Here is a 12,014-nt window from a genome sequence, read left to right as displayed (position 1 = left end):
AATTCATTAAAAAATGAAAAATAAAACTGAATGACCAGGATGCAGAATGTAGTTCCTTTATTACTAAATCAATACAAGTTCCTCATACAAGTGAAAAATGAAAACTGCGATTAGTAAAGCTGACTTCTGGGGAGAAAATAATTGTGTTACGAACAGAAGGACAAATGCAGTTTCCCGTTGACTAAGTTCCTTAATCCTGTGCTGGTCTTGTCCTGCAGTCAGCAGCGTGTACATTTGTTTAATTCTTCTTTTGTAAGATTTTTGGCTTTAGTTAATAATCGGGAAACCATAATCGGCCACAAAGAGTCAAATCTAAATCAGAAATGTCTCAAGCAGCTTGCTGACTGCTGTGTTTGCTTCTTCACTTCCCTTTTTTCTTTTGCCTTTTATGTTTCTCATTTATTTTTATATACGTTACCCAAAACAGAACATTATTTATGTAAACTTCATATGTATTTATTTTCTTATGCTAAGTTCACACATACGTCATTCAAATGCATTGTTCTGATCTGTTGCAAGATCAGAGCAACGGAATGAAAAAACACAAGATGTAAGTTTTCTTTTTACTTGTTTATGTTTTTTACGGAAGAAAAAGTTCTGTCTAAAGCAATAAGAAACAAAAAGCGAAGAAAACTTTCTTGTTATATATTACATTACAGTGATTGGAGACTGATGCAGGTGGAGGTTGCGCTACATACCGGTCCTTCTGAGTCCTTCTGTCGGCTGCTCTGATCTTACGTACTGTGTGAATGTACCCTAAGATACAGCGAAGGACCACATAAGATTTATTTTACAACCATCAGCTTTATTGCAGTATCACCACTTACAGTACCTTTTATGTTTTTTTTGCTGATTTTTTTGTTTGTTCTGGAAGTAATGGAAATTACACAGTAGTGAGCAGTCTTATGGATTATTCACACCTCTGTAATATGGCTCTGTGCTAAAGCAGTGTAAGTAGTGCCAAACTGGATGGGATCCCATCTTGGAGAAGGTGTGAATCAGTCCATAGAGATGCTAATTGTCCTTAGTGCGTTTCCAAGAACATGCCTAGGTTAGGGCTAGTTCACACAGGGGCAAAGAGTCTGATTTTGACAGCGGATTTCACTTCAAAATCGGCCCCTTTACAATAGTGGTCTATGTAGACTGCTAGCTTTTTTTTTCTGCTAGCAGAAAGAAGCGACATGACCTTTCTTCAGGCGTTTTCTGCCTGAAGAAAGCAATAGAAGTGAATGGGAGGCAAAAAACGCCCTTTTTTTTTTTCTGCACTTTTTTTTGCAAAAAAAAAAGAGCGTCACTTTTTTCGGCCCATTCACTTTACGGGAAGGGAAAACAGCCTGGCGTTTTTTAAAGCAGTTTTTACAAAAAAAAGCAGCTCCAAAAAAAACTACAAAAAGCGCAGCAAGGTCCAAAAAAAGCTTCCTAATTAGGAAGCGTTTTTTTCCGGTGCCAAAATAAGCCACGTGTAATTTACATGTCAACTAAGCCTTAGAGACCATTATATAGGGGGTATATGCAGACTGTACAGTCAAATTGTAAGTTTGTTCCCAAGATTCGTATAAAATTGTACCAACATTTTTTTTTAAATCAGACACTTTGCTTCAGCGCTGTGACTGTAAATTATGAATTAATCATATTGTATGAATATCCTCAAAGCATAGCGTTGTAGAAAATCAAGTAAGTTATTGTTAAGGCACAGCCTTCTGATAAGCCTTCAAGATTTTCTGTTCTTGCTCTTTCTCATTGCATACAGCATGAAGTTTAATTGTCAGTTCGGAAAGTTTTTAATATAAAAATAATACTCTGCTGGATGCAGACTCTCTTTTTGCCAAACCATTTGATAGAAAACTGATGAGAGCAATCCAAATGCAAAAAAGATTTATTTTAGGTAGACAGGTGAGGGATACACTTGGCTCCCAGACCCTTCTCTCTGCTAGCCGTCCCCTGACTGGACACTAGAACAGACAGTGGATGGGTTGGGAAGCTTCACTGCTAATAGAGTCCTAAGCATACTAAAGGATATGGCATTAATATCTCATAGATATAGGTCGAGCCTCTGCACCTACTCCCAGAAGGGGCCGCATTGAATGGAGAAGTGGCTATTCAAGAATGCTGCTGAGTACACTTTCTAAAAGTACACCTTCATACTGTTAGTAGTGTCTGTACCTGGCCTTGCAATTCACTAAGTGTCACAACACAGAAACTTATGAATAAGTCAAATCTAATGACAAGATAGTCACAAAAAAATCCAAGACTGTAACAAGTCACAGGTTACAAATCGGATGCATACCTTTTACCATACACTTCAGTGAGAGGACTACACTGTTTTTTTACAGCCAAACTGCAGCTAAAAAAAAAAATAAAAAAATCATGTGATTTGGTGCCTTCCAACAGTTGATTGGGGTGGGGGTGCACAAAGTTGGACCCCAAATTAACCTATCCTAAGAATAGACCGTGTGTTAATGTTCTTGGTAACGCCTTTAAATGTGACCAAGCCTGAACAGTTGTTTCCTTTTGGCATGTCCATTATTTGTAGCAGAGTGTTACTTCAGATTGTTGGTGCAAATGATGAAACACGTGTTAAATGTCAGGATAGGTGTAATATTGCAGACATTGGAAATATCATGTGTGCTGCTAAAATGGTAGCTGGAAAGACTCTTGGAAATGAGAGCTATTTGTGCTCTTGGTGGTATCCGCTTTCATCTTAACAGACGGCACACTATATTGTGGAAGGGAAGATAAAGTTACAGATACATTTGGTAATCGAATCATTACACATTTGTCATGGAAGTCAATGAAAATCCACCTGCTGAATTACGAAATTATAGAGTTTATGTATTCATAAAAATATGGTGCTGGTAGCACGGAAATAACCTAATATACTAACCTAACTAACCTAGAATATACTTATGGACATTGTTAGGTGCCCGGGGAATACCTAATGCCTTAAAGAATATGAGTAATGAGTTGGTCACGCTAGTCTATCAGATTTTAGCAATGCCACCTGGTTGTAATAAAAAAAAAAAAAGTACATGTTGTCCATTACTCCCATAGAAGTGAATGGGGGCTATGGAAATAGCATAGTGAAGCTATGGATTTGGTGAAGGTGGTGAACGGTCCTCTGTAACTGATATTTCTAATCATAATGCCATTACCTTGCCAATGATCAGTGTATGTACATATTATAGTAATCAATTGCTAGCAGAACAAATTGTTTAGTGATCCATTATGATACATTAGCACTTTTATCTGTCTTCAGGTTTTACCAGCTTCGAGCATCTACGAAAATTCCACCACGAATTCCACACAGAATTGAAGCAAGTCTTCTTCGTGTCACTGGTATGTACATGTTGAGCCTTGTGGTGATGCTTCATCTTTTCTGATACCTTCTTCTCAGAATTTTTAGAGATCATTTCTCTGTATAACTATATGCTATTGAGTTTTTCTACAGCAGAGCCAGGTCAAAGACTAAATTAAGTTTTTTTCATTACCATTACCTCTCCTTTACAGTCACCAAACACCCTACCTTCTAGACAACTTCAAACTGCAAGTTTCCAGAGCTTGTCCTGCAAGGACACATGTGCTGTTAACTGTATTCCTTGGAACGTATTAGTTATTACTCCTTGTATTACTATGTCATTATAAATAGTGCCATGAGCTGACAGATGAGCTTCATGGAAAAAGAAACAGATCATTTTGCACAAAATGAATTTAATGTAACTTTATCTGGTAAAATGTGAAAATAATCAGGTTTAGAGAAGGATGTTTCCTGCAGGGATCCCTGTAGTGACCGTGTAATGTAAGGAATGTATGGCAGCATGTCTGACAGTAACCGTTTTATAATCTAATGCTTGGTTCACGCCATGTTTTTGCCAAACAGGTGATGTATACTGTGATAGTATGCATTTAGTCTTCAGTTTCTGTTATACGCACCCAACTAGCCATCTGTTGAGGCTAGTTTTTCACACGTTGAAGAGGGAAGTGGTTATAGCATCGGCATGCTTTATATGGGGCCTTTCTGAATATTAGAAGCAGTTGGAACTCTTTGAAGTGACTGCTCCATGAATTTTGGCGCAGTTGGAATTTTTCTCCCAAGAACACTCTTTTAAAAGGTGGAATGCCAGGCTCCTAATAATGCAGGCCTCTACCCTCCAATAGGTCCGTTAGGAGAGGGTTTGCAGGTTGTTGTGGCTGCGTTAGCATCAGTTCTTGTACCTTCTCTAAGGCTAGGTCCTGGTCACACAAAAGAAGGAAACCCAGGGACAGAGAATTGTCTGTCACCCCATAAGGACTTTCCCTTGTGTGAGTACTGGGTACCACCCCAGACTTGTGTTACCTGTAGGAATGTTGTGTCTGGACTGTGGGATTTATTAAAGTTTGCCTTACAACTCCCTAGCCATCCATCCCACATGCTGTCAGCTATTTTCCCTGTCATATATACGTTTCTTATTGCTCTCTGCACATATTCTACTACACCAGAATGCAACTGCATGCTCATACAGTTAGATCCCTTTCTCATTTTAACAGTAGAAGTCAATGGGATAAGTATCTGACTGTATAAACATAAGCAGTATATGTTTTTTGCATTAAAAACTGCATGCCACATCTGTATGACAAAAACATAGTGTGACTTAACTTGCACTTGGAGCACAGAAAATTAAAATGTACATGAGTAGACAATGGAGAGGGGTTCTCATACTAACAACCATCAACATAACGCCTCTCAACAGCAGTTACAGTCTATCAACATCACTATGACACATCTCTCCTATGGCCAGAATTGTTTGTAAAAGAAACAATTCATATAATAGAAATATATTGGAGTTTTCTTGTTTCTATCCCTCTAATTAATGACGTTGATTATTATCTACATTATCTGTTTTTTCCCCCTATAAACTCTATTATCTGGGTGATGGGTAGCTAGTAGAGATGAGCGAACACTAAAATGTCCGCGGTTCGAAATCCGATTTGAACAGCCGCACACTATTCGGCTGTTCAAACGGATTTGGAACCCCATTATAGTCTATGGGGGGAAATGCTCATTTCAGGGGTACGCAAAATTCGATAAAATTATACTTACCAAGTCCACGAGTGACGGTCAGGCTGGATTCCCCTTGAAGTCTTCTCCTGGCGCAGCGCCCCTGCGGCGTCTTCCCGCTGGAATTCACTCTGCCTAGGCATTGGGGCCTAGGCAGAACCGACTGCGCATACGCGGTCGGCTCTGCCCGGCCCGACGCCTGAGCAGAGCCGACTGCGCATGCGAGGGCATGCCCGCGCATGCGCAGTCGGCTCTGCCTAGGCCGGATGCCTAAGCAGAGTGAATTCCAGCCGGAAGACGCCGCGGGGACGCTGCACGGAGAAGACTTCTAAAGGTAAGAGAAGAACCAGTGTTGATTGGCAGAATGTATAGCATTCTGCCAATCAACGCTGGTTCTGCATCGAACCTTAAACTTCGAACAGCTAGTAGTGTTCGATCGAGTACGAGTATCTCGAATACCGTAGTATTTGATCGAACATTACTCGCTCATCTCTAGTAGCTAGTGAAGGGATAGCAGAGCATTGATGAAAAACAGTGTGAGAGGTGGATTAAGTGAGAGACAGAATTTAGGGTGGACTGGAGGAGGTCGAGAGCACTTGCTGGGAGGACTTGGAGAACGGTATTACAGTAGTCTAAGTGTGAAATTATGAGGGTGTGGACTAGCATTTTTCTAGTTGCAGGGATGAGGAAGTATTGAATTTGATGAACCTTCTTAAAGGGATTCTACCATTAAAAATCTTTTTTTCTGTGGCTAACACGTCGGAATAGCCTTTAGAAAGGCTATTCGTCTCTTACCTTTAGATGGGATCTCCGCCGTGCCGTTCCTTAGTAATACCGGTATTTACCGGTATGTAAATTAGTTCTCTGGCAGCGATGGGGGCGGGCCCCAGCGATGAAGATGCGATGAGTGCGTCCCCACCGCTGCCCGAGAACAGGATCCTGCGCCGCCTCTGTCTTCTGCTGGATCCTCTCCTTCTTTCTTCGTCTTTCTTCGGCGGCTTCACCTCTGTCGGCTGACACTAGCAGAGCCAAATGCGCATGCGTGGCCATAGTTCCGAGGCCGCAATTGCGCGCATGCGCATTCGGCTCTACTAGTGTCAGAGCCGACAGAGGTGAAGCCACCGAAGAAAGAAGGGGATGATCCAGCAGAAGATAGAGGCGGCGCAGGATCCTGTTCTCGGGCAGCGGTGGGGACACCCTCATCGCATCTTCAGCGCTGGGGCCCGCCCCCATCGCTGCCAGAGAACTAATTTACATACCGGTAAAAACCGGTATTACTAAGGAACGGCGCGGCGGAGATTCCATCTAAAGGTAAGAGATGAATAGCCTTTCTATTCCAACGTGTTAGCCACAGAAAAAAGATTTTTAATGGTAGAATCCCTTTAAGTTGAAGATGGCAAGAGGTGTGGAGGGCTTGGATGTGAAGCTTAAAGAATAGGAAAGCATCAAGGATTTTTGGAACTGGGGCAAGTGTGGCACTATTAACTTTGATAGATGGGTCAGTTATGGGAGTCCATGTTGGGTTTGGGAAAGCTGATGAGTTCTGTTTTCTCCATGTCGAGTTTGAGAAAGAGGAATAGTGGTGAAGTCTGGTCCAGAGAGAAATATTTTTAAGTGTCCTTGGTGTAAAAATGGTAGTGAAAACTGTGTGATTTTAGGAGTTGGATTTTTGAATTTGGGTGGAGAGCTTTTCTTTGGTGACGGTGGAGGAGCAGGTTATGGAGGAAGAGCACCAGTTGAGTAGTGTGGTTCTGGGGAGTGTAGTTTTAAGCTCTCTTTGGTGTCAATTTTGTTTTTGAAGTAAGAGGCAAAGTCTTCAGATGAAATTAGTGATATCGAAGGGGGCACTGGGGGACAGAGAAGGGAGTTAAAGGTCTTAAATAACTATTTCTGGTTTTGGGGTAGGAAATATATGTGTGATGAAATAGACCTGTTTTGCAGAGGTGAGTGTATCCTTGAAGCTGAGAAGTGCCTGTTTGTATCTACTTGTGTCTGCTGGTGTGATTATAGATTGGGTATTATTCACATACAGTAAGCTGTTTTTTTCCCCTGTGTTTTAACTGTATGTATTTACCCTGTATTTACATTTCGGTGTTCCTGGATCTCCTGTATTATAGATGTTTGGGGTTTTCTCAGTTACTTGTTTGCTATTGTACAGTTAGTCCTGGCAGAATTTATATAAGAAATTTGTAGCATCAGGAATGGGTAGAGGAGAGAGCAGATTGTTCCTTATTGTACACGCCCACAGCCTCAGAGGTTAATGCAAAATATGATTCATCCATAATATGATTATTAGCAGCATGAAAACCGATGGTGTCCTATGTTTGTAAGCTTTTTCAGTCATAGCACAGACTGCCCACTAAGACCCTGCACATTGCAACTTTTGATAAAAATTCAGGTACTCTTTAAGCCATTTGCTTCAGTGTTGTAACATAATGCCACTCATTATGGTATACTTTCTATTTGCGGAATAATCTGTGACATTCTCTTCTCTTGTTATATTTTAAAAAGTGGGAAGGGTTAACTGAGAGGGTGTCAAACCAGTAAGTTTCAGATAGTTTTATAATTTTTAAAACCAGGCAATGGCACAAATTACTTTTCATTTTTAAATTAGGTCAACCCAATATGTGCCAAAGTTATCAGGAGGAATGCGTCTTCTATGCAAACCTTTGTAATGTAATATACACTTACTGTGCATATTATTATTAGATCAGCATTTATATTAGATTTCTAGTAATAATCATAATAAATAATGGCTCATAGTAAAGATATTGTCTATATCTAGTGAGGTACTTCATAATGTCCTGTTCATCAGTCAAAGCAGCCCACCAGCTTGTGGAAGAATATAGAAAGTGAGAAGAAGATACAGCAGGCAAAGCTGCTAAGACAGGGAGATTGGAAAATCCCTTTAATAAATGTGACACATTTTACCCTGATGAACCTTAGTTTAAATGGAATGTGTCACCCAAAATTACGAATTCCTTAAACCAAGTTTTTGTATTAAACATAATTTTTAAGAACTTTTTTTTTTTTAACATTTTCTATGTCCTACAGTTTTCACTTTAGACAAAAAGCCTAATAATAGTTAGACTTGCCAATTCTGTAGAGGGTTTCTTTGCAGCAGTCACCTCATTTATATGACATACAAGACAGGCAGGATTATAATAGAAGGCAACACCAGCTCCTTCTATTTTCTTCTCTGTGATAGTTCTGGAAAGGAAATTTAGCTGATATGAGTTAAAACAGTGTTTAACCACTGCCTCTGTTACATATGTATGTAAATCTAAAGTACATTATACTAGATTGAGCTGTACATTTCACAGGCAGAGGCTACATTCACATGTCAGAGTCCAGCACTTGGTAGTGAAAAATAACTCCTCTTTTCACAGTGGAGTGCACACTGCAGAGATAATCCAATTTCACGGATCTCCCATAGACGTGAGTCTATTGAGGGATCCGTGAACTCTGAGAAATGGCAAGTTCCATTCTATCTCGATTGGTTTACACAGGCTGTTAAAACAATGGTTGTATGAATAGAACCATTGAAGTCTATGGGGCTGCGTGCTGGCCTTTAATACAACCTATTCATCGTGTGAATGAGGCCTACACCCACCCACCAACTTGTCACTAAAATCATGAAGTGGAGTCAGGAGGTGTCAGGAAAGAAGGTGAAACACTCACATGGGAATCCCTTCCTAGTTTAGCGTCTGAACCACTAGTCTTAATAAAGCTGCTCATGACGTTTCATGCCATAAAATATTCTTTATGTTGATTAATAACTAGAGATGAGCGAACACTAAAATGTTCGAGGTTCGAAATTCGATTCGAACAGCCGCTCAATGTTCGTGTGTTCGAACGGGTTTCGAACCCCATTATAGTCTATGGGGAACAGATACTCGTTAAGGGGGAAACCCAAATCCGTGTCTGGAGGGTCACCAAGTCCACTATGACACCCCAGGAAATGATGCCAACACCTCTGGAATGACACTGGGACAGCAGGGGAAGCATGCCTGGGGGCATCTAACACACCAAAGACCCTCTATTACCCCAACATCACTGCCTAACAACTACACACTTTCCACATTCAAAAAAACCTCTATCAAAGTGGGAAAATACCTGGAAACCTTCTTTACTCCCCAAATGGATGGACACAAACCCCAATTTAAGCTCAACAAACAGTAACAACCACCCCTTTAAATCACGTTCCCCATGACAACCACAAATGGAATAGGCAATGGGAATTCCAAAAGCCCTCACCCTTAACTGTCATTTTGAGTGAGTGTGTGTGTGTGTGTGTGTGTGTGTGTGTGTGATGTGGTAAGACCTTCCAAAATTCACTTTTCTAGCCCTTAACATGAGCCCTTCCAAACAAAGTTACATGACCTTAAGCTGAGCTACCAGCAGAGATTGAGGCCCTTGGCATGAGTAGAGCCTTGCACCAGCAGTGTTTTTGGCACTTAGGGTGAGTTGAGCCTTGTACCAGCGTGTGTCCCTTAACATCAGGCGGGCCCTAAGTTCTGCGCTTTGCACAAAAGTTCCACATTAACTAGGCTGAATGGTACAAAGATTAGTAGGCCCGAGAACCAGGAACAGGTCTTGCAATGGCTGTCGGATAACGCTTAAAGCACATTGTCCACCAGCCAGTCAGCCTCTACCTCCTCTTACCCAACAGTCTTGTCCTCCTTCCACCCAAAATTCCCAATCTTCTCAGAACAATAACCCCAACTGTCCCTGCTCCCCAGAGCTGTTCTCCCTTCCTTTGACTGTACCGCAACCTGCCCCTCCATTTCGCGATTCCACGGACCTAACAGACGAGTATCTGTGTCCAGATGCTCAAACACTAGAGTCTCCTCCATTCCATCTCCGGTCGATTTGGTGGCGGATGACCAGCAACCCACCCTCATCGACGACGATGAGACGCAGTTGCTGTCAGGGCAGCCAGTTGACATGCGCATTGTGCAGGAGGAGGAGGCGAGACAGGAGTTGGAAGAGGAGGTGGTGGACGACGAGGACACCGACCCCACCTGGACAAGGCAGATGTCAAGCTGGGAAAGTAGTGTGGATGTTGAGGCAGGTGCAGCACCAAAAAGGGTAGCTAGAGGCAGAGACATGTCCAGAGGCAGAGGTCAGCTGCTTTGCCGAAGCCAGGCCAGACCCGGAATGTCCGAAGATGTTCCCTTTTGTACCCAGCCCAGAAAAACTCCCCCATCGAGGGCACGTTTCTTGAAGGTGTAGAGTTTTTTCAAGGAATGCGCCGAGGACAGATATAGTGTCGTCTACACAATTTGCCTCTCGAAATCGAGTAGGGGCCCTGAGAAGAGCAACCTGTCCACCACTTCAATGCACCGTCATTTGGAATCCAAGCAATGGAATCAGTGGCAGGCAGCAACGGCAGGACAAACGTCGCCCGCCGTTCATGCCACTGCCTCTGCTCACAGTGCTGGCGATGCACTCCAGAGGACGAGCCAGGACATCACTTCATCTGCCTCCGCCACTTTGTTGACTTCTCCCTCATCCTCCCCTGTTTCTGTCTTATCTCCTTCTCCTGCACCATCAAAGGCACCATCAGGCGCTTCTTTACAACAACCCACCATCTCTCAGACATTGGAGCGCCGGCAGAAATACACCGCTAACCACCCACCCACGCAAGCCTAGAACGCCAACATCGCTAAACTGCTGGCCCAGGAGAGGTTGGCGTTCCGGCTTGTTGAAACTCCCGCCTTCCCGGACCTGATGGCAACTGTGGCACCTCACTATGCCGTCCCTAGCCGTCTCAACTTCTCCCGGTGTGGCGTCCCCGCCTTGCACCAGCACGTGTCACTCAACATCAGGTGGGCCCTTAGTTCCGCGCTTTGCTGCAAGGTCCACTTGACCACCGACACTTGGACAAGCGCCTGTGGTCAGGGATGCTGCAGTGCTTATCTTTAATGACAGGCAGGGTGAATGTGGTGGAGTCTGTTCCCCGGGTGCAAACTGGGGTGGCCTATCTCCTCTCCCAGGCCAAAATTCATGGCAGGAGTAGACTGAAACCCTACGACGCTGCAACCTCCACCACAGCTACTAGCGGCAAACGCTAAAACACTGGTGTGGGGAGACGTCAGCAGGCGGTGCTGAAGCTCATCAGCTTGGGGGACAGACAGCACAGTGCCTCCGAGGTCAGGGATGCCATCCTGGCTGAGATGGCATTTTTTTTTCCCTGCTACACCTGGGGCCTGGCATTTTTACGCCTGTGATAATGGCTGGAACCTGGTAGCGGCTCTGGAGCTTGCCAGCCTCCAACACGTTCCATGTTTGGCCCACGTCTAACCTAGTGGTGCAAAGTTTTTTAAAAACATACCCAAATGTACCGAAGCTACTGTTGAAAATGCGGCGCTTGTGCGCCCACTTTTGCAAGTGCACAGGAGTCGCTGCTAGCCTAAAAACACTCTAGCAAGGCCTACATCTGTCCAAACACAGGCTGTTGTCCGTCATTCACACACGCTGAAACCCTACAATACCATATCTTGAGCAGGGTGTGTGAGCTGCACAGACCTTTGATGGAGTTCCATCTACAAAACCCAAGGGTTCCTCAAAGTCAGCAACCAAAGTTTCTGCACCATGAGTTTCCAGGGGTGGCAGAGTTATGGCTAGGGGAAGAGGCATGGATAGGGATGATGTCTAGGGGCAAAAGCAGTGTGGATGTGGAGGCAAGCTAAGCAGGAAAAACTGGGGGTACAAGCTAAGGCATGGACTGGGGTGATGTCTAGGGGCAAAAGCAGTGTGGATGTGGAGGCAAGCTAAGCAGGAAAAACTGGGGGTACAAGCTAAGGCATGGACTGGGGTGATGTCTAGGGGCAAAAGCAGTGTGGATGTGGAGGCAAGCTAAGCAGGAAAAACTGGGGGTACAAGCTAAGGCATGGACTGGGGTGATGTCTAGGGGCAAAAGCAGTGTGGATTTGGAGGCAAGCAAAGCAGGGAAAATGGTGGCTAGAGGCAAAGG

At 43.5% G+C, this 12,014-nt stretch overlaps 1 protein-coding gene across 5 annotated transcripts in view; it reads left to right on the top strand.

Moving 5' to 3' along the window:
• The window catches only part of FAM135A (family with sequence similarity 135 member A), a 106,244-nt gene that overhangs the window by 24,147 nt on the left and 70,083 nt on the right, over positions 1-12,014 (top strand). For all 5 annotated transcript variants that reach the window (XM_075268320.1, XM_075268321.1, XM_075268316.1 and 2 more), the window contains one exon: positions 3,257-3,336. In XM_075268320.1, the coding sequence (XP_075124421.1) occupies positions 3,257-3,336 (80 nt within the window). The remainder of the gene's footprint in view (positions 1-3,256; positions 3,337-12,014) is intronic.

Source organism: Leptodactylus fuscus, chromosome 3 (assembly GCF_031893055.1).
Source record: "Leptodactylus fuscus isolate aLepFus1 chromosome 3, aLepFus1.hap2, whole genome shotgun sequence".
Lineage (NCBI taxonomy): Eukaryota > Metazoa > Chordata > Amphibia > Anura > Leptodactylidae > Leptodactylus > Leptodactylus fuscus.
The sequence above is the reverse complement of the archived record's forward strand: the minus strand, read 5'-3'. Positions and strand labels throughout refer to the sequence as shown.